A 26793-nucleotide genomic window follows, 5' to 3' on the forward strand; every position below is an offset into this window, starting at 1 on the left:
GTCTGCACTCTGAGTTTGCACGGTGGACTGTCACCTGAGCTCGTCACCGTCTGGCCACTAGCAGAGAGGGGAGGAGGAGGAGGAGGAGGAGGAGAGAGGAGAGAGGAGGCACAGTTAACCCTCATGCTGCTGCCATGACAGAAACTTCAACCTACAGAGGATGGAACAGAAGCCCATTGTTCCATTTGGAGGAAATGGCCGAGAAATGAGGCTGGAAACCAAATCAGTGTTTGTCTGAACAGAGCTGAGACAAATGTTCACATCTAAATGAGAATTTCTGATTCCATCTGTCTAGTTTTTATGTTAGGTTTGCACTTATTTTTAGAGATGTCGCTAAAATTGCAGATTAGAGGAAGAGGAACAGTGCCAAGGGTTTTTATTTAAGCAAAAAGACAGTTTTATTAAAATCTGACAATACATACAAAACTTTGCAGCTAACGTCAGAGTGAACTTCCATCCGAGACGAACATTATAATTAATCTGAATATTTTCCTCTTTTTCTGTATCATTTCTTAAATTTTGAACAATTCTACTCAAAGAAAACCCTGCAAAGAGGTGATCTTTCAACAAAGTTGCCACCTTTAACTGTCCAAAATATGTCAAACTAGATGTAGAAGATGTTAAAATGTTAATAAAAAAAGAAAAGAAGAAGAAGAAGCTTCCGGTTTGGTTTTAACTCAGGGATGCTGCCGATACTGATGTAACTGCTCCCTCTTGTGCTGCTTCACGGTCACTTGCATCGCTGCACCTCAGCAGGGCCGTCGTCTGCCTCCATCATGTGGTTCAAATTAAAAGCGCACAATAAAAACTGTTCATAATCCAACAGAGAATACACAAAGTCAAATGTAGTCGAAAACTGTAAGAGCTTCTTTACTGAAAGGGGCCTGAACTAATAACCTGCTACAGGTGTTTGACTATTACAGATCAGGTTTCCAGGTCCTGCCGCGTGGCTCTGGATTTTTTTGTTGTTTCAGATTTAAAATGAGTCTTCACAAGTTGCTGAGGATTGATTTTCTTTTAAATTTGCGAATTTATTCACAAGATTAAACTGTGGTGCTTCTATTACTGAAGAACATAAGAAAGTCCAGGGACTGATAACACTGTCGCTTTACATCTCATTCAAATTTTTATAGAAAATACAAGAAGGATGTGTTCATGACCAACATCTGTTTCATTAATTTATTTATGTCCCAGAACTAATCTTCCTCAGCCGCCATCTCAGCCGCTTCCTCAGCCGCTTCCTCAGTTGCTTCCTCAGCCGCTTCCTCAGCCGCTTCCTCAGCCGCCATCTCAGACTTCTCTTCCGATTCGGGGTCATCCTCCGCGTAGAGCCTGCAGTATTTGTCCACCATGACGTCCAGGTCGTGCCTGACGTGAGTGTTGATGTTGAGCATCGCCAGGCTCTTGTTCCACTGCTTCGCGGGCACGCTGTCGAGGTAAGCCTGCAGCCGCTCGTTCGCCGTGCCGCTCTTGTCGCCTTCGATTTTCAGCACCGGCAAAGTGGAAAGCACCTTGAGGAAGGAGTTCACGTTGGGGAAGAACTTGACGTCGGGAAGCTGCAGCGTTTCGTGGATGGTGGTGGGAAGGCGCACCTCTTTGCCCCTGTGCTTCCACTTGATCCTCCAGCAGTGAAGCTCCGCGGGGAGCGTGTCGGGGTTGGGGAGGTCGCTGCGGTACACGTCCGCGTAGCTCTCCTCGGTGGTGTTGAACTTCATCTGGCCCATGACTGCCGGAACCAGAGACAGGCACTTCAGAGTTTTGAGGTTGGTCTCGCAGAACATGTCCTCCACCTCCTGCATGATGCCGTGGATCACAGGCATCGTCACATACTCCTTGTAGTACGCTTCTGCTTGGATCTCACCGGACTCGCGCTGCTTGCGGAGGAACAGCCTCGGGACGGTCACGGGAATCTCCATCAGCGCGGCCACATTCATGGCCTCCTCAAACCAGAATTCGTGGTAGACGTCAATGTTGTCATTGACCTCATTTAGCGAATGGAGGACAGCGGTTAAACTGGTGGCTGCGAAAAACACGTCGAGCGTTTCCCCTTGGACGTTCTTCCCAAAGGCTCTGGTGAACGTCAGAATGTTTTTTAGGATTACGATGGTGACGATGATCTCAAAGTCAGCAAGGATCTCTGTTATCGAATATGCATCCGCAGAGACAGAAGCGGTAAACTTCCCATCATCATTGCCCCGAATGTTGTCCATGCACAGCAGCAGCGGAGGCAAAATATCAAGCAGGACGTCGAACACGTTGTGCTGCTGAGTCCAGCCTGAACCACAAGCCTGTTGCTTTAGTACGTTTGCTTTCTCTTCATTCTTCTGGTAGTGAGTGGAGATCGCTCTTTCTAGCTCCTCCTGAGTTAACGGGGTTCTAAAGAAAATGCCGATCCTCTTCAGAGTCTCCATGACGATCTGGACGTTGGGAAAAGGCAGGCAGTTGGCAATGTGGATGTTAAGCGCCAAATGAGAGCATGGCATGTGCAGTGCCAGGGGATACTTATCCATCAGTAGCACTGCCACTGCTTTCATCTTGGTGGAGTAAGTCCCAGTGGCCTTGTGGGCCTGACCACGGCAGTCCTCCATGCTAAGCCCCCAGCGGTCAGTCAGCTGGGCCTCGAGCCTCTCTACCAGCGCGGGCTCATCGCCGTCAAACGGCACAAAGTCTAAAAACTCCTCCCGCAGGACGTTGTGCTGATTCACGAAGCGTAAAAACAGAGGCAGGTGTTTATCGTTGGCGAACTCGACCAGATCCCCGGTCACGATGGAGAAGAAGCGACTCTCCCTGACCTCCATCAGCATCTCCTCTCTCACCGTGTTCTCAAAAATGTCCAGGAGCTGACACTGCTGGGTTGCGGAAAGGTATTCCGAGTTCACGGCTGTCGCCTCGAACCGTTTCTTCAGTGCATCGTCGCCGGCATTCATGCAATAGTTAAGGATGGCCAGGAAGTTGTTGGACTCGAGTTCAGCCTCAAACACTTTGCCAGCCACGATCGGGATACTCTGTTTTCCCAACATCATCATAACCTCGAACAAGGATCTGAGGTATTCACGGAACTCCTTCTCCTCTGTGGACAGTTGAGGTTCGTCCTCGCTGGTGCCTGTGCCATCCTCAGCCGCTTCATTTTTCACCTGTTCGGCAGATGATTGTACTGGAGAGAGGGCAAGAGGGAGGGGAAAGGAAAAGTGATCAATAAACGGAAACTGGACAAAATTAAGATGCAAGAATCCTCCCACTGTTCCCACAGTTTTCCTGATTACTTACATCTCCTTTCTTTAATTTTTCTTAAATCCTCTTCGGTCTAAAATTAAAAACAGAAGTTCATTGAGAAAAATCAAGACAACTCAGAAGCATTAAGCCAAAAAGATGCATTTATAACAACACCAGAAAGAAACTTACGAGCTCTTTAATCCGTTTGCGATGTCTGGTGTGTGGGTTCTTTAAATGGCTTGTTAGATCAAATATGGTGGGAATGGCTGTATCCTTTAATACCGTCCTATAGGGGCTCTGAAAGACAATAAACTCACATAAGCGATATTTGGAAGAAGCAGACTTTTATGAAGAAAATAATGAATAAATATTAAGTAAACACGATGCCGGAGAAACATGAAAAGACTTGTGATACTCACCGTCTTGCACACCATAGCTGGGTCGAAGTGTTTGGCGCATAGTCTGTAGTGCTTATTCAACTGGTCTGATGTCTTCGCCTCCAGATCTGCCCTGCGGCAGTTCTCTACCCAGATTTTGCATCTAAAACATAGATTATGCAGAGTTTTACTTGACATTTTTGAGAAAATAATGCACTGAGCCACGCATACTAAACATTTGTTAACACCATTGCACCACTATACAGCTATATGCTTCAAGCAATAGATGATTTACTTTATTTTGATTTATTTTCACCTGTGTGCAGGAGTGAATTTAGCTGAGACTACTTTGGGCAGGTTCCCATAATTGTCAGGACATAGTTTGCATATTGCAGTCTGAGTTTACAGCCTTGTTATGACATTCAGATGCAGTGTTATTGATTCATTTTAGTACACCTTTAACTGAGAAATCGCAAAGTGTTCTTCAAAGTTACAGGAAAATCAGACTTCGACAACGTGGGAAATGTTAAATATGTCCCCTTACCTCTCTGGGTCCCGCGGAAACCTAAAAAATGCCAAATCTGACTGAGTGCTCTTCCGTGTACAGTTTGGGGCCGCGCAAAAATTCGGCATGCTTCAGGCTAGGTAGTTAGCTTAGCTAACTTAGCGCGCTACTATCATCTGCTAACTTTAGGAATTTGTTTGAGGGACTCGCGAATACGCTGGTGGTTGTTAACAGACGATACGTCCAAAAACAATATCCGGGAGTAGTTTCCATAAACTATTATCAAACAGTAACAGACTATAAACACGACGCACTCACAACGGCTGAATTATGGGTAGATCATTTTCCAAAATGAGGCCACACCCACGAGGCACCTGATTGGTCGGACACAAGCTCTCATGCGAGACCATTGGTCAGCTGTCTTCCAATGAAAAGGCAGCCAACCAAATTTTTCTTCTTTGTCATTGAATGCAGGAAGATTAGCTCTTCAAGGTGCACTGGTGCCACCTATAGGCTCAGCTCAAAATACCACGGGAGCTAGCTTTACATACAGCCACCGTTAGCTACCTGGGCAGGGTAGGGCGACAACTTTGGTTGGTCCAGTGATTATTAGTTCAGCATCTGAGCGCTTTCCATCGTGTATTTGATCGTTTTCTATTCAAACTGTACGCCACGAAACCAGATAGCTAGCTACTCGAGAAAATAAATAATCTCGTCATTGGTAGCTGTGTGTTAGCATCAGTTCCTGTTAAGTCATTCGTCCCGATCAGTAATAGCTGCGTAACTGTCTATGGGAGCAGCAAGGTATGTGTTCAGAACAGTGAAAGATGTTTTTAAGTGGATAAATATAATTTACAGACACAAAAACGTCAGAATTCTGGTATATGTCTAGGTGTAAAAATGGTGGCGATAGCACGGTCGTCATGCGGCTCGTTGGTCTAGGGGTATGATTCTCGCTTAGGGTGCGAGAGGTCCCGGGTTCAAATCCCGGACGAGCCCAATTTTTTATTTTTTATTTTTAGCCCGAGGCATCAACAACATGAGCGAACGTTTTCTACTGCAGAGGATTACACGCAAAAATCACAAACCTTATAGGTGGCTGAACAAAGACAATAAAGAGCACTGCAAGGCTCCACGGAGAGGCCACGAATCATTAGATTGTAGTGGCCTATAGGAGTGAGAGGAGTTTTGAGAATTTCGTAGTAACAAAGGAAACATTTAGTTAAGTTGCCTATTTATCGTCACCTCAAAGAAAATTATTTGGGCTCGTCCGGGATTTGAACCCGGGACCTCTCGCACCCGAAGCGAGAATCATACCCCTAGACCAACGAGCCAGGGCGTCAATGTCCGGCCGGTTTTGTTTTATGAAACGCCTCTTCACGTTTTGATCACTGTAACGTTTAATTTTTTTTCCCTACTATATATATTTCGTGAATTATGCGTGATTACGCAATAAAACTTGAGTGAGCACTAATGTAGATTGTAGTTGTTTGGAAACAATAAAGACACGCAGAGCAATTCAATTAACTTCTTTTTATATATCATACATAAGACTGTCTTAATATAATACAAAGGGCATTGTCATAAACACAGCAAAGTCTTGACTAGATCTTACAATCTGTGGATACATGGACTTATCCTTTCCCCCATGCTGTTCAATTCTATAGTGCATGTTGCATGTACAAAAAAAGTGAAAAAAATGTGAAATCAAAAAATGAAAAGGACAAATCCAAATTAAATAAGAGGATTTCAACTTCTGTTGGGTGTTCAGATATGTCAACAAGTATACGTGTTTGTGTGTAACCCACAAACTGAACAGGCTTATGAAAGATGGAACCTTTTTTTTTTTTTTTTTCAACCATGTGCTTCTCATATAACCAAAAAGTAAGGTTTGTGATGTACATGCACTTACAATATACCCTGTGAAAATTATTAAGGTTTGAAGATCTAGCTTTCCCTGTTTGATTCAAACCCTACCTCATAGTGTTGTCCTGATGTAGTCAAGTACCTTTGCCAAAAGGCAAGGTTTTGCCACTAAGAAAACAGGAGTTCCTGCCCACTGAATGGTCACCAAATTGACAAACATAATCAACATACCAGCAGGAGCAAGGTAGTGAGTTCTATACTTCCTTTATTAAAAAAATATAAATATATACATAAATTCTATTTCAACTATTAAAAAGGGGCTGCATTTCATGACAACTGCTCTAAATAAGAGGTCAATCAGCATGATCTGAAATAGGCGCACACTTACGAGTCACTGCAGTCAATTTTTTTCTGTTTCAGTCTTTATTTTTGGAATGTTTAGTACCAGTATGAGTGCCAGTAATAAAACCGCCGGCAATTTCTAAATGTCTCAAATTCTGCGGGGTATGAAAAATGATTGCAAATTTGCAATTAACCTTGACATCCAGATAAAACCCCAATCTCAATATAGGTAGCTTTACATTTGTGTTTGTAGAAATACCAAGTATGACTTCTTAATGGTGGTTTTCTCCTTTTTAAAATGACAACAGCATGACCTGTGGCCTGCCCTTAATTTGAGAGGTGGCTGTAGGCAGGGTTTTATTTTTTATTTTTTCGTCTAATTTCAAAGCTGGTAAAATGAGCAACAGAAGAAAGAAAGCACTTCAAAATCCCTGATATAAAAAAAAAAAAGAAAAAAAAAAATCTGGTAATTGACTGTTATGTTTTGAAGACATGCATGTCTGCCTAGGCAAAGCATGTGATTGTGGGCTGACAGACACCCTTTCCCTTTGAATAGGACAACAATCATGGGGATCTGCCCTACCAAATCAGAACAATACCATTCAACACAAACTGATTTGCCACAATTATCCTTACCCTGCCAAGACAATGACATAAAGTCTTGCTTCACAGCAGAAACTAGCCAAGTTGACCAAATGATGTATGAAAGGCAGCAACACCCTTTGAAATAGTATGATGGGGGCAAAAGAAAAACGACGACACAGAAATAGAACGCATTAGTCTCCATTTTTTTTTTTATGTTTTTTTTTTCCTTTTTTTTTTTTTTAAACCATCAGCTTCTATCTTGCTACTCCGGAGCCTGCAGAGTAACTACCAAATTCTCTAACATACCAAAGTTTTAAAAGACTCCCAAAATAATCTACCAATTAATATGGAAACAGTTTTGGTAAAACGTTGCAAACAAATCTGGCCAGAATACACAATAGCCAACGGTCTCGACAACGGTCTCCAGTTTTGCTAAAGTAATATATTGCAGCTGTTTGTGTTGACGTTAAAATAAGATCTTGATAAACTTTGCGTCAAAGTGGTGAACTGCTACATTATTGGTTACAGACACCTATATGCTATAAAACAACTGCTTTGGTATAAAAACATATCCAAAGGGAAAATAAATTCTTGTAAAATTCACAGCATAATTTGAGGAGAAAAAAGGCAGTCACTTAACTCATTTTTTTCTTCAGTTTCCATGTTTTGGATGGAGAGACTTGTGCAGGTGGTTCTGATGAGGAACTACATGCAAAAGGGAAAGAAATTAACGAAACATAAAAGGGTAGACTCTGGAATAGATAGTTCTTTCCACTGCAAAATCCTTAACCAGTGAATTTCAAGGAAGTAATGTTTAGGAGGTTGTTGTGTACAATAAGACCCTGTTATGTGGGGCCCTGCTGAAGACGAAATCTTTGTCAAGAAAGGCCTCAAATTACCATTCTTATTTACCTTTTCTAAGTTGTTTTTAATTTCCTTAAAGAATTAAGGGCTGTCTAGAGAGAAAAATAGAGAAAAGCCATCTTATTTCAAATGATAATGTCCAGCTCCATCCCATTCCAAGTCCATGAGTCATAAGGCCAAAGGGTTATCTAGAACCAGCCACTGACTGTCTTCCTTTCACTGGGCTGGATCCTTTCGTCTCCCGTGCCCATCGCTGCTCTCGCCTGTGCCGGGCCCGGTTGCAGCTTGCAGGGCAACGGGGCCTCGAGGCCTGAGGGGTGGTGCCTCCCTCTCCTTTGACCCGGTTGGCGTCAGTATCCACCTGCGGGGTCTCCTCTCCACCCGACCAGCACACGCGTAGGGACTCCACTGCCATGTGCTCCCCTTTAACAGAGTTACACAATACCGACCAACAACAAGAAATATCACCGCAAACACTTCCCCTCATTGTCAAGCTACAGGATTTACAAGCAGCTTTTACGTGAAATTTCACTTAAAAAAGGGCAAAAATAATTGAGAACCAGTGGAACAGTAATGTCAGGCAGTCCACGGTCTGAACCGAAAGAGGACGCCAAGCATTTCATCACCAACAGCTACCTGCAAAACAGCTTCAAACTTCGCTCTGAAATGCTCCTTAGAAGATTTTGCCACATAATACCATATGGTGATTACTTGGTGGTTACATGAAACTGGTGAAATGGTAAGATGGATGTCTCAATCTCACTATGGTTATTCCGCAGTATTATTTTGTGCCTAATGATTGCAAAAGAAAAACTGATGAAAATGACATATATACTTTTTAACAAAGGTTTTTCTCTGTAGTAGCGGTTCAGTGATATCTCCCTTCTGACGTGAGCAGCTTTTGTTCTCAACACACCTTGTAGTAAAAAACACCACCTTAAAAATGACGCACAGGGGGAACACACAGCCAAATGTCAGTGCAGTCACGAGCTGGCCATAGAACTCTGCTGCACACACACTCCAGTCATTGGAGACTCCTCCCGGTCCATGCCCTGCCTCATGCCCAGGTGGCCTTCCGCTAGGTAGTGGGCAGGCCCTGTGTTCGTGCCCATGGAGAATGCAGGGTGCGCTGCCATGCCAGTCTCCTGCCGTGGGTTCGAGAAGGCACCTAGCCCCATGCTCAGCCCACCATTCTGACCAAAGTCAAGGGCTCCAGCGGGCAAATGGCGGAGCTGGTAGGCCTGGTTGCCATGGTTCCCAGTGGAAGAGGACGATGTAGAGGAAGAGGAGGCAGAGGAAGACAGGGAGGTCATGGACAGATGGCCATGAACCACCTCCATGGAGTCCTGTGTCGAGGAGCTGTGTGTCGGGGAGGTGTAGTGGCGTGGGCGTGGGCGTGTCGCCATCATCTGCCCGTGGTGGTGATGAGTATGTGAGTGGGGATGCAGGGCCTTAGGGTGCTGAGGGGGAACGTGGAAGGTGGTCTCCTGGACTGGGTGGGTCTCTCCTGTGACTGACTCTGGTCCGACACCACCTCCCCACACCAGTGGGGGTGGGTAAGGCTGTCTTGCCTGTCAATGTCAAGCAAAAAATACGAATCAGCTGCAGAACGTGGCGGCACCATTTCTAAGGACTTAAACAGTGTAATGAGCGTTAGCAAATAAAGTTTATAGCATGACAATGTTTTGCCAGTAACAGTACATAGTGGTCAAATTTATTAACTCCTCAAGAATAAGTTTAAATGCCAACCTACTTAATTAAAACAATCAGACATTTAAGGGAAACTCTATTTGCTATCAAATATAATTTAAGATCTTTCCAGGTATCTCACTGACCTGTGGGCAGAGGCTGTCACCGTCGATGGCAGGCATGGCCGTGCCGAAGTGTCCTCCACTGTGCAAGTGGTGATGGGTAGGGTCTGATCTTGCTCTGCCACTGGTACTTGTCCCAGATGATCCTCCTAAGTGTTAAAGCAAAAGAGTCAAACCTCAACAACTTCAGATCAAATTAGCCAACGTTTGAGAGATACTTTTAATGTCCAATAAAATTAATAATAGTAGTGACGCGACAGTTCTGCAGCCTATTACCTGAACTAGAGGAGGTGCTCGAGGTGGTTCCTGAAGACTGGGACTGCTCTAATGCGGGGCTTGTAGACACACTACTGCTTGTATTGGTCCCCTCGTCCGCAGTCTTCTTGAAGAAGCTGTGCTGCAGGGCATAGTAGGGCTGGATGCGGCTCTTAGGGTCATAGTCCAACATCCGGAGGATCAGGTCCTTGAACTTCAAGTAGTCAGCAACAGCATGGCCAGACTCCCCCGCCCGCCGGCCACCTGGACCCCCTGTCTCCACACCCAGGATGGAGTGGAGCTTCCGTGAAGCTGGAGGCTTATACTGTTTAAAGCAGAGTACACCAAGATTAAAAGATTTACTCACATGCCACTTCTGTATCGCCATAATCGTCCTTATTTTTTTTCCCCCCCCCAGAATAATCACCACAAAGAAGTGAGCTCACCCTTTTGCCATCTTTGGTCTTCTTAACACTCCATGTACCATCCGAAAGCTTCTCAAAGAACTTCCTGGCTTTTGGGGCTAGGTCCATTATGTGATTAGGTGGGATACCAAGAACCTCAACTATTTTGTTCATCTGGTCCACCTGGGAAAAATGTTATCAATCCAGTTACTAAGTCTTGCTTGCAGACAGAATGATTAGACAGAATATTTAAAACTTACAGTTTTAAAGGCCTTCTAAACTCATTTTTATGCCCGGTATTATTGAAGATAAATAGGTAAAACTTAAGATGACTGAAAACATTTTAAATCAGACAAGTGGCTACAATAAGGGGTACGTTAGGTCTGTGTTATCATTCGACATCAGGTAAAGGCCACTGCCATTTTCAGTTACATTGCAGAGTACAGCACAGAAGAAATCCAATTATCGTTCCAGATTGTAGTACCTCATTGGCTCCGCTGAAGAGAGGTTCTCCTGTGTGCATCTCTACCAAGATGCAACCCAAGGACCACATGTCGATGGCCAGGTCATAGGGCATTCCCAGCAGCACTTCTGGGGAACGGTAGAAGCGACTCTGGATATATTGGTATATCTATAAGGAAATGGATGGATGGTGAGACTCAACACTTGCCAACAGACTCTGAATCATTATGCTTATTATCTTTAGAAGAAACATCTATCGCATGCTTTCATTTTATTGCTGATAAGGAAGAGGGCAGCTAGATACCCTTTGTCCCAGTTGGCATGAGCTGCCAAAGTCCACTATTTTGATGGCACTCCTCTTGGGGTTACAGAGGAGGATGTTCTCAGGCTTCAGGTCACAGTGGATGATGCTGAGCTCAGGCGTGGCCAGGAAGAGTAGCGCCGTGCATAGCTGCTGGGCAAACTTCCGGGTGAGATTGAGAGAGACGCCGCGGAAGTTGGTATTTCGGAGCAGGTCGTATAGGTTGTATGACAGCATCTCAAACACGAGGCAGAGGTGGTTCCGAAACATGAAGTGACGCTTTAGGTGAACTGCAGTAAAAACCAAATTGTACTTTTGTTAGTCAAATATAGCCATAGCAGGAAAATCATTTTAATTCCTTTGACATATAGTGTTCAGATACATATTTCAAGAGAGGATTACCAATGTAGTATTTCATCTCGGTATCATGTTTGTTCATGAGCTCTAGGAGGCGCACTTCAATCTGGGCTTGATTGAGGAAAGCTTTCTTGTTCTTGATGATTTTAATGGCAACCCATTCCTGCTCTGCTCGGTCATATGCTTTCACAACCTAAAGATGCCAACAGGAGAAAATGTTAATGCATCCTCAAGTTAAATTGGAGCTGTTCCTTTAATATTAAACAAATACTTCAAAAACCCTCAGTAAGTGGTAAATAATATCTTTAGGTTATTTAAAAAGAACAAAGGGAAACCAAAAATAATTTGTATCCATAAAGGCGAGAATATCTTCTCCATCACATGTACTGTGTGTGTGTGTGTGTGTGTGTGTGTGTGTGTGTGTGTGTGCAATTTGTAATTAAGTACCTGTCCGAATGATCCTTTTCCTATCAAGGAATCAATCTCATAGCGGTCCATCCACTTCTCCCCATTCTTGACGATGTAGTCATAGTTATCATCGTCATAGCCATCATTAAAGACTTTCCTTTCTTTTTTGTGACTGGAGTCTTCACCCTGACCCTGTTGGTGCCGTCGCTTCTTTTTTGCATAATACACCTGTACATTTTCAAAACAGTTCACATGATCAGACTTGAGGTTCTTTTGTACTGTACGTATCTTTATGGTTCTTGGGCAAGAAAAATGTGACATAGAACGATGCATTTAGGGCTGCAACAAATAATTATTATCAGAATGATTCATATGAACAGTTTGTGATTACTCAGTTGAACGCTGTATTTACAAAAGGCCTGTTAATGGTGAAAATGTCCATTATAAATTGTCAGAGCCTAAGGTGACACCTATAAACGTATTATCTAACAAACAAATATCCTAAGATATTCATAACACTGTCGAGTGTTAAACAAAAGCATCCAATTGTCATATTTGAGAAGCTAGAAAAAGCAAATCTGATATCTTAGCTGTAAAAAAAAAAATAACTTAAACAAAATAATAGCCGATTCATCGTCTGTCAGTTTGCTAATTGATTAATTGTTGCAGCTCCAGATGCATTTGCAGAAAAACGAAACTAACCTCATTGATGTGTTTGTATGTTTTGATAAGGTCAATGGAGAGCTTCCTCAGGGGAGCTGAAGTTGGGTCACGAAAGCACTGGGGCATGTGCCTCTGTAGTGTCAAAGGGAAAGTGACAACATAAAACAAAAGAATGAACACAGCACCTCTGTAACTAATAAATTAATCTCAAAGGATTGCCATTATATTTTACAGAATCAGTTTTTCACACTATGAATGACTAGACTGAAAAAAATGACAAGCAGTTATTCTGCCTGGTGACAGCAGCAAAAAGGGAAGTAGACTTTCATATTACATTAAATATGGCAATTCTTGTAATACAGATACAGATTATGACTAAAAAAAAAAATCCATGGCGTGGAGATGGGTAGGGTTAGTGTACCTGATTGGCAGTGAGCTGTGGTGTCTGGTCGCTGTACGGTAAGACCGTAACAGATTGGTCAGTGCTTGGCTGGTGGCGGTCACTGTACTGCTGGTGCGTATGGGGCATTGGAGCAGCCATCTGAAGACCAGCAGTGTGTAAAGAAAAAGAGGGCGCAAGCCGGACGGACGAAGGTTTGCATGCTGAAGTCTCTCCTCCTGGAAGAAATTAACACTGCTATGAGTGCAACGTTAACTTAATTCTACATTATGTGCAGCTGAACACAAAAGGAGGAAAGGAGCAGCGATCTTGACGTGAAACAGCTATATTCTCTTTTAAACACGAGAGATTTTTGGCCCTAAAATTAAAACAGGCAAAGATATATGCTCCTTACTGTACAGATGTAACATAAACAGGCATTATTTGAAGTTAATCTAACCAGTAATAATTCCTTCAACATAAAAATGTCTACATATATTCATATATTTGCAAAATGCAAATGATTAATTTGCACTATTTAAATGTATCTTAAAATAAGCATGCCCATACTTCTTACAAAACAGACAAAATGGCCATTAGATTTCGACAAAAGCCAGGATTAATAATGAATTGTTAAAAGAAATGTCAGGTTATTACATATAGTGTCTTTTGTTAAACATGTAAAATCAAAAAAATGCATCAAATGATAACCACAAAATAAAATGTAACAGTAATAGATCAACCTTTGTGAAGAAAAAGGAGCAAAACAGCAGGTTTAACAGTGAAAAGGGGTGAAAATAAAGCATCTCCACACTGTACAGTGAATCATCCTTCATTTTAAGCCAGAAGGAATCAAAAAATTATTAAATAGCATGTTCAGCTATCAGCATCTCTCACCAGACAACACAATTCACCAGTGCTACACAGTAACCACTATTCAGAATCCCAGCAACAGCACCTAATTAGCATAGCCTATCACCACAGAGATACAGCGTGATTTGGCAAGCCCATCAATGCACAGACCAATCACAACGCAGTATGCAAATAGCCTACTTTTGTTGCCAGGGCAGAGCTGCTCCCATTTTCCAATGAGAAAACAAGAAATAAACAAGAAATAAAATTGAACTTTGGCACACTTAGACGTTGCTTTCAACACAAGAGCCTGACAGCAAAATAGCTGCACAGCCCAAAACCTGCACTCCATCTGAGAGCGTTAGAAAGCTGACCCAGCTTTGGAAAAGCAAAAAATACACATCCACTGACGGAAATAAGAGGAACTGTAAGATGATAGAGCACAGAGAGAAACACTGTATATATATATTTATCTATATATATTCATCTCTTTCTCTTTATATATATATATAGATACATGCAGACATAAGTATATTTATAAATATATATATTAGTAATATTAATTTAGATTAATAAAATAAGAATTTTCACTTGAATATTTATAATCTTAAAACTGATAATACGGATTTGTCAAGACGCGTCACTGCTTGTTCAGCAGGAAATAAATTAAGTAAAACTAATTTTAATAACTGACATAAAATATAAAGTTTATCTAAAAATAAAGTTAAACCGCACTGGCCAGTCTTAATAGCGATTCTACATTGCTTGACTTTATTTTTCTCCTCATGAACGTCCTAAAATGTCTGGAGGCCGAATTCAAAACAGTAGCATAACTTAAAGAAGATCTTAGGTGCACTACTTCCAGCACCAAAGGGTTAAGGCTTAATATATATAGCAGCTAACTTGGATGCATCTTCTCCTGTAAAAATCATCCCGGGAAAAGAGTCCAGCAGCAAACCACAACCCACTACAAAAGAATAAAAACAAATAATTATAACTGTGCATCTTTGCTGGGATTTAACTTTATTGTGGTTAAACTTTTTGTTGAGACGAAGAGAAGGGGGGCCGAGGACCTCTAAAGAAGAGAGGACACCCCGAAACTTTAACAAGTATGCTTGGGGTAAATATATGACTTCTGTTGAAATTTTTTTAATAAGGTTAATTTATAAAAAAGACGAGCTGCCTGTAAATAAATAAATGTCAAAAATAGTTAATTGCCAGGAAGTTCAATTTAAAAAAATATAACATATGAAGCTCTTGTGAATCTGTTAAAAGATCACAAACAAATAAGGATTAATATTGTTTTGAATCTATAAGAGCTCTTTATCTCCTCTCAGCATTTCCACAGTCAATATGTTATTTAAACTACACTATCTAAATAGGGGGGGTTTAGGACTTTATTACTTAAAAAAATAAAAAAAATAGGCAGTTAATAATCTGAACCCAACTGGTCTAACTACAATTACTGTACAAGATTATGCAAATTTATAAAGAACTGAAAAAAGTTAAGTCTGAGCCCATTTTACAAACACAATAGACTAACATAACTATAAGGCAAATTTGACATTTAAAAAAATAAATAAAATCACAACACCTAATGGGGGGAAAAAAAATCAAGCTATATTTGACCACAAAGCCATTTTGCAGGCGCACTTGTGGCTCTTTAGTCTCCCTTAAACCTCTGATTATTCTTAATTTTCAGTACTGACATATGAACAGTTCCTTTCCTGGCTCTGGTCATTACGGCATCAACGGGCCTATTTAGGTGTAAATATAACGACAGCTAGCCTGCTATTAGTAGCCGTATCATATCATAAGTGATGGCTAAAGACCTCTGTAACAAACCTATGTGTCATCTTCTCACGCCCAACTGATTAGATCAATTCCAAAGCTGAATCAAATGTAACCCATCCAAAACAATTAAAAGCCTAACGTCCGCGTATAAAGACGGATCCCGGGCAGCTCTGTACTTACAGATGATGGGGTAGATCTCGTCATGGTTGGAATTTAGGAAGCATATTCAATGTTAATTTGCGTCCTCTCTTGCTACATATCGTCCGTGTATATGCCTCCAAATCCTCGTATAAAATGACAAACGTATTCAGGCTCACGTTACCGTTAGCAGTCTAACTAGCTAACGTTGTCGTCGTTAACGTTACCCTGAAAACTGCGGGACAAGCAAGCATATCTCTCACCAATCCAACGTTAACGTTAGCTAGTGACGCTGTGTGCAGCCAGCGGGTTGTGGGGCCCATTCAGCTGGTTCGTCAACAAGTCAACGTTAACCATTAGCCAGGTTAGCCGAATTAGCTACGAGGCGTTAGCCAGGTTAGCTTCCGCACTGTATAACTGGGAAAAAAAAAAAACTAGCAATACCCTTGATATTAATATAGTTAAACACCGGATTGACCGTAAATCAAACCGTGGATGTTAGCTAACAAGGCAGCATTTGCTTCAATCGTACAATGACAGTGTCTAATATCGCAGGGTTAACGTTAGCTGTAACGTTAACGCCGTGCCAGCATGACTCTTCGTCCAAACCCACACAATCCACTGCACCGCCTCGGTTAGGACAAAACCAGATGAAATCCTGTTCTTGTCCAACATTAAAAATTATCAGTTGACCTACTGACTGGAAGCAAATGTAAACCCTGGCTTCGCAGGAGTCGGCACCGCCACAAAATGTTAGCTAGCCGCCATACCATAAGCTACCATTCTCAACTTCACTGTCGCGTCCATCATTGTTAACCATTCGCGTTACATATAATATACATCTGCCAAAGCCTTAGCGTGAAATGTTGAGCTAACGAAGGCTAATGTCAAATATAACAGTATACGGCTGCTCACCTCTGATGGCACGATCTTCATTTAAAGTCCAATAACCTGTATGATGAGGAAACTTATCCAGCTTGAGATTCTCCCCTCCCTGCACGGTTAGCGAGTAATGTTAACGTTAAATCCAATCCCCGTCCTCTGACCGGCAAACTCTAAAATTATTCGCCAGTCACATTTAATATGGTCTTCATGTCCCAAGCTTTGATGAACATCTTCGGCGATCGAAGCAAGTTTGACAAACGATATCAGCTGATGACAAGCAACATGCTAACGTTAACTAGCACGCATAACTTACTAGCTAACCTTAGCGAACTGGCTAGCTAGTTGACAAAATGAACGCAGCTAACATTAGCTACCTGCCCTGGCTAGCTCTAGCTCCTATGGCTAGCCTCAAGCTAACAATCTAGCTGCCGCTAAATAAATGTTATGCCAAATTCTGATTTAACGTCGTCTTTGCAGATTTCGCGTCGGTGACTTCGATAAATACGACAGCACAGATGAATCCGGAGTATTTAAAACATGAAACAGAAACCGTGTCCTCTGATAATTTTGGTTAAGAATTTTGTGTCAATTTTCACAAAATGGCGCGCGGTCCAAACCTGCGCAGTGAACCGGCCCGGTGGACCAGAGACACGGACAACTGAGTTAGTGCGGCGCCGCCTAATTATTTCAACTATGTTAAAACGTCGGCCTCTTGATCTTCTTAATCCGATCCACTAGACGCATTTCGATATCCAAAAACGTCAAACATATATCCACTGACAGCATTATTCCGGCGGGAAGGGAGAACATTTGAAAAGACTGAGCTGGGAAAAAAACCCTCCTGACAAAATGGCGATGCTCTAGCTTGTTGCCATGGCAACTGTCAATCAAAAAATAAAGTACCCGGATGTACCAATGACGAATAAAATCTAACTGGCCAGAGTTACAGGACACGCATAACTCCAGTGGTGTCCCTGTCTTTCTTTTTAACCGTGTTTGGCCTGTTGCTACCAAAGATGTAAATAGTAAACTACGTTTATTTATAATTATAGCTTTTGTGATACCTTACTTCTCCCCCGGTGATTCGTGAGCTCTCCCAACACACCCGTAGCCTATAGACACCCGTACATGATACACCCACCACATAATACACAGGCCTACATAAGTATATATATTTATTTATCATGTGTAGACCTGATACACATACATTTATCCACCGTGTAAGTATTTATTAGTCGCAAAAAGAATCCCCTTTTATGACCGAACAAAATAAAATAAAATAAAAACAGAAAAAATTAGGTCATTTTTAATTTCATGATCAGTTTCCATACAGAGATTTTCACTTTCTCTGTCAGTTAAAAACACGAGTTTCATATTGAGTATGAACACCATCTATATTCTTATTTTCACTTTCAGTGGTGAACCACTCAAAAAAACACACAAATTCTTTAGTTGGAGAGTTTGTATGGACGCACAGGAAGTAAACAGGTGCATTCAAGGAGGAATGTGCATTACATCCTGGAAAATGTTCCCTTCTCACTAATAATATAGAGTAAAAACAAAAAGGAAGGAACCGTTTTGTGGATAAATATATACCCCGACCTGGTAGAAATAATATTCAGGCAAACTCTTAATAGCTAATTTGCTGAGTCTTTCCATTCAAAATGAGTTTAGAAGAATGAGTGTTTGTTACGCTTCTTTTCATAATCATTTACAGGCAGTCATGCAAGTAAGTCAAGTCTCGCCAGTGGATAACACTTGCAAGACTTGTCTGACTTACAAACCTGATGTATAAACACTATCAGGCCCCAGATAAACAAACTGTAACTATGAGCACAGAGAATGTGCCCATGTGTGGTGATAAACACAGAAGGAATAACATACAGAAGATCTAATAATCATAATTTAAAGATATTTGTTTGAAAATGTTGATACCATATGTGGGAAATCAGAAATACTGAATACAGACACCTTAAGGCAAATCAGGTAGGATCATTCGGAGTAATTTGGTCATGTTTAGACTCTGAAAAGAGATGTGATTGTATATCTTTTACTTGTGTATTTACAGTTTTAAGTATGTGACCATCACAAATAAAAGTCAATCCACCTCCAGAAATCCTGTGTAGTACCTCAAACCTGGGCAAATTAAACCAAAACAAACACTGTGACCAAATACTGGGAAATGATAAAATACATTTATTTGGAATTAATTTGTTCCCAGCATCCATGATTTGCAGTCAGTTCAAAAGTGAAAATAGTGGCAGTGTAACTACATGAAGATATTTTCTAAATCAAAATGAACTAATACACAGTTAGATCTTAAAGTATCAGCTCAACTATTTCAATAAAGCATAGTTGGGTTTTGCATGTTGTAATCTTTCTTTCTGTTATAGCACATCAACACATATTTTGTTTGTGTGCTGTCCTGTCCACAGTCTTTGCTCTATGAAAAAAAACAATATATTACATAATTTATGTGAAGGTAAATGTAAGATTTTAGTCTGCTTTGGATAATAATAGTAGCGGACAGTGTTTCCCCATTTAGCTGCAATGGAAAATTAGCAATAAATGAACAAGAAATGTTGTAGAAACACAAACTTAACCCTCGAGGACAAAAAACCTCAGATAAACTTTGAGATCCTTTTTTTTTTTCCATAGAGAGAACTGCTGAGTTTGTATCTCAACTTATTCAATAAAAATACATCAGAAGTCTTTTAAGGGCCAGTATGAAAAAGTGACGTGATTACAGCAGGAAAACAAGAATCAGAATCAGAATAATTTATTAATCCTTCAAGGAAGTTGTTTTGTTGCTGTTGCTCCCATGAAGTGACCAGTGTACACTCATTTGCCACTTCATTAGGTATACAAGTAAAAACGAATGCGTTCTAATATAACAATCCTGCACTATACCCTAACTTTGTAACGGTTTGTACTACTGAATTGTGTTTCTAATTTTTTGACAACCCAATTTTAGAAAGAAATTTAGTGGGCTAGACTGTAGAATAATAACGCTGCGTTCAGTCCAGTTTAACATGATCATATAAGTGAATTAGCACCTTTCTTATGCTGTTTCACCATAAACCGAACATTATAACAGAAGATGGATTCAGTGCAGGGCTGATACATCAGGATGCATTTGTTTTTTTAACAAGCGTACCAAATAAACTGGCAAGTGAGCGTGTGTTGACTGCGGCAGGCAGCCATTGTGCAGTAAAACTCAAATTCATAGCCAGTGCATTTAACCGTTTTTAACAGCAAAGTTTGTTATTTTAAGAGGGTGTGAGAGGTTCAGGAAACTGGGATCTGGAGAGAGAAGTGGTCAACTTATGACATCTGCTGGCTGTGTTCAGATCACATGAGGAGCTTCTGAGAGCGCCATTCATTCAACTGAGTGACTAGGCATTTCTAAAAAAGGGGTTGTATTTCAAAGGAGTGTTGTACTATCTTAGTGTTTGTCATTATTGCCGAGTTATATGTTGCATACGTATGTAATAGTATTTTGTTCAGAGATGCTGGTACGACTTTATCATAAGGGGTGAAGTTCCCAAAGGTGCTGTATTGCCTCATCATCTTATACTATTAACTTGGGAGAAACCATTTTTGCCAATGGTTGAGGTGGTGTATGGCTGCCTTCTTTTATTAGTGAAATGCAGTCTAATACTATTACTGAATCAGTATCACTATTCATGCCATCTGGACAGTTGCACGTGGGACATTTCCACAGACAACTGTCCAGTAGCTGATGAACAGTGTCCTGTCCTTGTGATCCCTCTGGGCTTGTTTCATGCTTTGAGCAAATCACTCCACTAATCAATTTGTGAAGCAGAACAAATATGTTTAAATATGCCACCCACTTCACATGGGACTTCCCGAATCTTTGGGAAATAAAATGAGGACCATTGTCACTCGCAAGTTGGTTAGGGGAAACCAAATCAAGCAAACATTTCCGGCGTCTGGCGTCAGTTTATGGGCATCCAGATAAATAGGGTGCACCGGACAGAAGAGCTTTCCGATAGTCGAGCTTGACGGAAATAGATGCGAGCGTGTAATCTTTATTTTTAGGCTGACAAAAAAGGTTACACAACCCACATGAACCTTAGTGCTGAGTCAAAGATGGCACCAGAAGTTTATTTTCTGTGGGCCGTGGGTAAGTCCTTAACCTATGTTTGTGTCTCTCACTTTTATGCTCAACAACTTTCTTGGATTCGCCACAATGCTGCTCCTTTACTAATCCCTCAAGGAAAACTGTTATGACAGTTACAGGCTATGAGCAATTTAGGTCAATAATATGTCAAAACATTCATTCGTGCATGCACACAGTGTAACCTCTAAAGTCTGTCCGGCACATTTTAGGATTGCTATGGGTCGGCTGCAACTTCCAGCAACATAACATAGAAAACGAAGCTAAAACAAAGGGAACTACTTTCCATTACTAATCCAAAAACCTTCTTCAGCTCTAAATGACTGGTGGAAAGTTTGGGTTGTTATTTCCGATTTACCTGTTACACACATGACCAAGGCCCGTTTACGAACTGGTGGTCACCCGAATTAGATAATGTTATTCAGGTTCTGAAGAAGCCACTTGGATGAGTGGTGAAACGTCTTCAAGAAACTTCATACAAGCTCAGTTGCTTTTGTTTTAGCCTCAGTTTAGTTGACTGAATAGTCTTCAGAAACAAAAAAACGTCATGGGCAACTTACTGTGTCTATTGTGACTCTTTAGATACCAGAGATCACAGAAGACTGTAGAGGAAGACTATTCCCGAAGCAGCAGCGCTAACTAGTGCCATACCCAAATTTGGTAATGATACTGTATCCCATTGCGATATACTCTCTCCACCTCTCTAATCAACCCCTCAGATATAACGGCACTACTGTGAACAAAGGATTTCAAGGATAAAGTTAATGTTCATGTCAGTAGTTGTAAAAGTTTATACATATTAGCTTGAAAAAACAATCTTCTCGGTCCCTGGATATTAATGAAACTTTTCTAAAAACCTATCTGGGTGGAGACAGAGGATCATAATTATTAACCTGCACTGCATGGCAAAAAAAAACAAACACTTCCTTTGGCTTCTTCCCACCTCATCTTCTTAATTCCCCCTTTATTTCTTTTTGTTCCATTTGCATTACCTCCTATGTTATTATGTCTTTTGATATTTTTTTCCCTTGTCTTTGTTATTATTCTCTTCTTTGTTTCCCACTACTGTTTGAACAGAAGACAAACAGCACATCCCAACAAGTCTGGCTTTTGAAGATTTTCACCTTGAATAACTAAAATGAAAACGGACCTAAATCATGGTTCAAGTTTAACGAACCACATTTCAACACATTGTCAGTTCTTCTAGATTCTTTGAACTCAAACGTATCTTGGACAAGTTGCGTAAATATTGCAATAGTTCTTATACCATGCACTGTTATTGCACAGGTTGAAAAGTGAGATGCCAGTGCAGAAATGGCTTTTACTCATGACATCTTAATCAGCGACAGTCACCCAGTTAATTCTATCTCAGCCGAGACATTAGCTGAAACCAGTGCATTGATTCCCCCATCATCTCTTCAGCATTTGTATCAATTTGAAGGCTGAGCTTTCTGAGTCTCACTGTAAGTGTTTGGTAATGTAGCTTTTACTCCCTAAACCAGCACTACACCCAAAGTGTATCCAGTGATATATGTCTCTGAGTAAGTGCTATGAGTGAATGATTGACGGTAAATTGTAAACTTGTTGCCCATCACTTAAAACATACAGCTCACAAACCTCTGCAGTCACCACAGAGACAGTAGTGATAAACATGAAGCTGCAGAAAATATGTTTTAAAGCAAAATGCAGTCAGACCAAACCACAGAAAAAGGCAATTGATCATCTTGTGGCAATTCAGTGTTCTGCTGGGAAACTTTTGAACCTGCCATTTGTGTGGATGTTACTTAGACATGTACCACCCACCTAGACCAGACCAGGCACCCCCACCCCATAGCAATGACACTCCTTGATGGCAGCAGCCATACCCAGCAGGATGCAGTCTGACAGAGGCGCACACACAAAAACGGTTCAGGAACAACTCAAAAAAACATGAAAAGCAGCACAAGGTGTTGACCTGGCTTCCAAATTCACCAGTTCCCAAACTGATCAAGTGTCTGTGGGATGATCCACAGAGGCCCCTCCCCTCAACCCATAGGACCCAAAGGCCCCCAGCAACAACATCCTGTTACCAGACACCACAGGACACCCTCAGAAGGCCCATGTCCATCCTCTGATGAGTCACAACTGTTTTGGAGGCACAAGGGAGACCTACACAATATTAGTCATAATGTTATACTGGATTGATGTGGTAAATATGTACATTATGCTCATGTCTCTGATAGATCTCTCTTACCTGCCATCCAAAGAATATAGGAGACACATATTAAATGAATACTTGAATTAATACTTTTTGATCCATTTATCTTTAGAAGTAGTTTAATAAGCTATCCAATAAGATGTGCATATGTGCACAGAGCAATTCCTCAAAGGGGTCACAAAAAGCTTGAAATTGCAGGTCACAAACTTAAGAAATGGAAGAAAGCCCATATGTAAGATTTAGTTCAGTGAGAACTCTTATAAGGTCAGAAGAGATCTGTACATTGAGAGGAGGAGGTGTAGGCCTTCACCATGGCAGTTTCATTTAACCCTTCATTGAATCCTAACATGCGTACAAGAAATTTATTTAGTTATTTCAAAACTAGAAACTCTAAGGTTTACTTTTAACTTGAATTTTTCTTGCACAGTGGCAGCGCGGTTAACTCACAGCAAGAAGGCCCTGGGTTCAAATCTACCAAACCTACATGTTCGCATGGACCGGTGAAATTAAGTCTTACCTTTGCACAAAAACAACAAAGCATATGACACTGAACAACGCGTCCACGGTGAAGCATGGTGGTCACAGCACCGTGTTTTGAAGCTGCTCCTTCAGCTGGAACTATGGTTTTAGTAACAACGTTGGCAATCATGAACAGCTCCGAGTACCGGTCAGCTCTGCCACAGGACCTTCTGGCATCTGTTAGAAAACTGAAAATGAAGAAAACTTTCAGCTTTCAGCCAAACACCCAAAGCACACATGTAAAATTAACAAAAGGCTGGAGTCTAGACATTTATTTTATATAAATTCCACGTAGGTACCAAAAAAAAAAAAAAAAAAAGGGGGCTGTGCTAGGGAATACACCTCTAATTAAACAGATATGAAACATGTTTTGCAAAGAAGAGTGAGAAAATATTCCCAAGTTGAGACTGGACAAGCTGGTAGACTGATAAAGTGCTGTATTAAAATCTGTATTTGTGTTCAGGGCAGACTCACGTAGTTAGGTTATTCTACTTTTTTTATATATATATAATTTTCATATATCACTTTGGTTTTCAGTGGCACTGGGTATGTTGAAATTTTAAATTAAAATGTGAAAAAGTGCTGATGCAATTTACGTATCTTTGTTAGATTTATTTTTTTTTTTACATTGCAAACGCCTGCTGTTATAACAGGGGTTGTTGATCTTTTAATATCCTCTGTATAATGTTTAATTTCCCCCTGCGATAGACTAGTGACCTGTCCAGGGTGTAACCTGCCTCTCATCTAATGACAGCTGGGATAGGCTCCAGCCCCCCCCCCCCCCCCCCCCCCTCCCGCGACCCTTCACAGGACAAGAGGTTACAGGTAATGATGAATATTTCATTTCTGCACATATAAACCTGTAAATCCTACAAAATAGACCTTTAGTCTATTCAAATTGCATTTGTCATTTGTCATCTTCCTGTTTTAGCTAGAACATATGTTTGACAACAATTGAGAATTTGTAATCTAGATTTTATTTATTCACATGAGACACAGTAAAAACGAAAGATGCACGACCTGACTAACTGCCATGGTTATTACATTATGTCATTTGACACATTTGATGTTTCTTGGGGTCTCAGTATCCTTGTTGGTTTTGTTTACCTGCAACTTTAGACTGCAAACTACTTTAAGTATTTAAGAAGCAACCAACTGTATTGTTTTCTCATGAATGTGTTAAAAAGTGAAAAAAAATAAAATGCTTTAAAGCAGAAGTTACTCTGTTAACTAAGTCTGAATAAAGTTCTTAAATTTTATATAACGTGTTCTCACATCTTCAAAGTTAAAATCATAATAAGGCCCCCTGATCCTACTGAGACCTCGAGAATAATACAGATATTTATTGATGCTTATAAATTAAAAAACATGAAAGGTATCATTGGCAAATTATACAAGGGTCTTTCCTTGATGAATAAAAATTCGAGCAACTATATAAGAGAGTGCTGGGAAAAGGAAACCAATACGGTAATCTCAGAGGATGTGTGGCTCCAAATATGGGAGACCCAGTCTTTCTCTACTAACTCCTTGTTTTGGAGAGATTTCAGTTGGAAAAATCTTACTCGTTTTTGTATTACCCCTAACCAAAAATCTAAACTGAGTGGGTCTCAGTGCTCCTGCTGGAGGGGGTGTGGGTCAGTTCCGGCAGATCATGCTCACATTTTTTGGTCATGCCCTTATATTGTGCCTTTTTGGAAAGAAGTGGGCCGATTGGTTTCAGAGGTCCTGGATCTGAGACTTGACTTTTCTTTTACCTCAATGTACCTTGGACATATCCCCAGGGATCTTAGTAAGAGTGACTCCTACCTTCTGAAGAGCTTTTTGGTTGCCAGTAAAAAGGCGATTACAAAATGTTGGCTCCAGAGGAACCCCCCGACCATCATCCTTCTTATCAACATAATCAACTCTATATGCATTATGGAGAAAATGACCTTCACTATTCGCTTACAAAAGGAGAAGGGAGACAAATATTGGAAAAAATGGGACTGTTTTAACCATGTGGATTTATAATGTATATGTATACTGTGATTCTTTTATTTTTACATTTGTAACCAGACTTTCCGGTGACCTGCACCTGTACCTGCCTTTGCTCTGCATATGTATAAATGCCAGACCGCATCCTTCTTTTATGTTCATATAAAAGCAAAAAAATAAATAAAAGTATTAAAAAAAAAAGTTAAAATCATAAAATGTATTTTTCGTAGTTTACGTCTTCTAACATCTGTGCACAGAAATAACTAAATTAATTTGCCTTGATCCCAACACCATTACAGTACATTCAGTATACTCTTTGGACACAGGATGGCAGCAGAAGCTCATTTTGGTTAACTTGCATGCAGGTCTGATGAACAAGTCTAGACTGGTGGATATTCAGCTCACTTACACTGCTACCAACCAGCTCAGTAGAAGCTGGAGAAAGGTCACGACTAATAATGACTAATATGCTCTGCCTGAGGGTTAGGGGACTGGACCTGGTAATATAATGTGATTATTGACCAAATTATGTGTTTTCGAGTGTGAGAAAAAGCACATTTATATATTTTTTTTCCTTGTAATCACAGGTTCAAGGTGTCGCTTTGCTTGAATGGCACAGGCCGTGTCCCTGATTCTGCCCAGTCACTGCTTTAACTTACAATGATTAAATCATTATTAATGAAGCAACATGTAAGTAGGAGTTAACTTGGACCACTGATATTATACTGTTGTATTATATTACTGTAGTTCACTCCATAAAATCATAGTTAATATGCTCATAGCTGTTTTTGGACATCTTAACTACAGCTCAACACCGATCAGGCATATCATTATGACCACCCACCTTCCTAATATTGTGTAGGTCTCCCTTGTGCCTCCAAAACAGTTGTGACTCATCAGAGAATGGATATGGGTCTTCTGAGGGTGTCCTGTGGTGTCTGGTAACAGGATGTTGTTGGTGGGGGCCTTTGGGTCCTGTGGGTTGAGGGGAGGGGCCTCTGTGGATCATCCCACAGATACTTGATCAGTTTGGGATATAGTGAATTTGGAGGCCAGGTCAACACCTTGTGCTGTTCTTCATGTTTTTTGAGTTGTTCCTAAACTGTTTTTGTGTGTGTGTGCCTGTGTCAGGCTGCATCCTGCTGGGGATGGCTGCTGCCATCAAGGAGTGTCATTGCTATGGGGTGGGGGTGCCTGGTCTGGTCTAGGTGGGTGGTACATGTCTAAGTAACATCCACACGAATGCCAGGTCCAAAAGTTTCCCAGCAGAACATTGAATTGTCGCAAGATGGTCAATGTTATTTACTTCACCTGTCAATAGTTTTAATGTTGTGGCTGATTGGAGTAAGTGACTTGTAACTACAGCTAATAAATAGATGTAACAGAGCAAATAAATCAGTAACTTTCAGTAAGTTTTAAACAGGTTTCAAATCAGATATGATCACTAGTGGCCTGTGGTATCCCTCACGGTTCTTTGAAAAAGTATTTTTTTATTTAGATT

At 40.9% G+C, this 26793-nt stretch overlaps 2 protein-coding genes across 3 annotated transcripts; both read right to left on the bottom strand.

Moving 5' to 3' along the window:
• Positions 1-412: 412 nt before the first annotated feature.
• Positions 413-5476, bottom strand: thap12b (THAP domain containing 12b). The gene is made up of 5 exons (XM_084558401.1): positions 4135-5476; positions 3633-3753; positions 3403-3510; positions 3268-3304; positions 413-3154 (listed from the first exon to the last, which is right to left on the bottom strand). Exons 1-5 carry the CDS (start codon positions 4221-4223, stop codon positions 1197-1199), a joined length of 2313 nt encoding a protein of 770 aa, XP_084414527.1. The 5' UTR covers positions 4224-5476; the 3' UTR covers positions 413-1196.
• A 137-nt stretch (positions 5477-5613) lies between these two features.
• dyrk1ab (dual-specificity tyrosine-(Y)-phosphorylation regulated kinase 1A, b) lies at positions 5614-17504 on the bottom strand. 2 transcript variants are annotated; one of them, XM_084558402.1, is made up of 11 exons: positions 16492-17504; positions 12835-13031; positions 12453-12545; positions 11790-11978; positions 11388-11535; positions 10989-11275; positions 10707-10853; positions 10265-10405; positions 9840-10143; positions 9588-9712; positions 5614-9323 (listed from the first exon to the last, which is right to left on the bottom strand). In XM_084558402.1, the coding sequence occupies exons 2-11, from the start codon at positions 12952-12954 to the stop codon at positions 8736-8738; spliced, it is 2142 nt and encodes a 713-aa protein (XP_084414528.1). In that variant the 5' UTR covers positions 12955-13031; positions 16492-17504; the 3' UTR covers positions 5614-8735. The 2 variants fall into 2 exon arrangements, with proteins under 2 accessions (XP_084414528.1, XP_084414529.1); XM_084558403.1 differs by lacking the exon at positions 16492-17504 and adding an exon at positions 15619-16042.
• Between the last annotated feature and the right edge of the window lie 9289 nt (positions 17505-26793).

The sequence above is a fragment of the Chelon labrosus genome (genome assembly GCF_963514085.1).
Source record: "Chelon labrosus genome assembly, chromosome: 13".
In the NCBI taxonomy this organism is placed as follows: Eukaryota; Metazoa; Chordata; class Actinopteri; order Mugiliformes; family Mugilidae; genus Chelon; species Chelon labrosus.

What these genes read in the sequence shown, in the direction of transcription:
- thap12b (XM_084558401.1), bottom strand. Translation starts at nt 4,223, where the DNA reads ATGCCGAATTTTTGCGCGGCCCCAAACTGTACACGGAAGAGCACTCAG. An exon ending in TTTCCGCGGGACCCAGAGAG is followed by an intron (nt 3,754 to 4,134) that starts GTAAGGGGACAT and finishes TCTATGTTTTAG; the next exon opens with ATGCAAAATCTGGGTAGAGA. An exon ending in CAGCTATGGTGTGCAAGACG is followed by an intron (nt 3,511 to 3,632) that starts GTGAGTATCACA and finishes ATTGTCTTTCAG; the next exon opens with AGCCCCTATAGGACGGTATT.
- dyrk1ab (XM_084558402.1), bottom strand. Translation starts at nt 12,954, where the DNA reads ATGGCTGCTCCAATGCCCCATACGCACCAGCAGTACAGTGACCGCCAC. An exon ending in CATGCCAACTGGGACAAAGG is followed by an intron (nt 10,854 to 10,988) that starts GTATCTAGCTGC and finishes ATTTCCTTATAG; the next exon opens with ATATACCAATATATCCAGAG. An exon ending in GTGACAGCCTCTGCCCACAG is followed by an intron (nt 9,324 to 9,587) that starts GTCAGTGAGATA and finishes TGACATTGACAG; the next exon opens with GCAAGACAGCCTTACCCACC.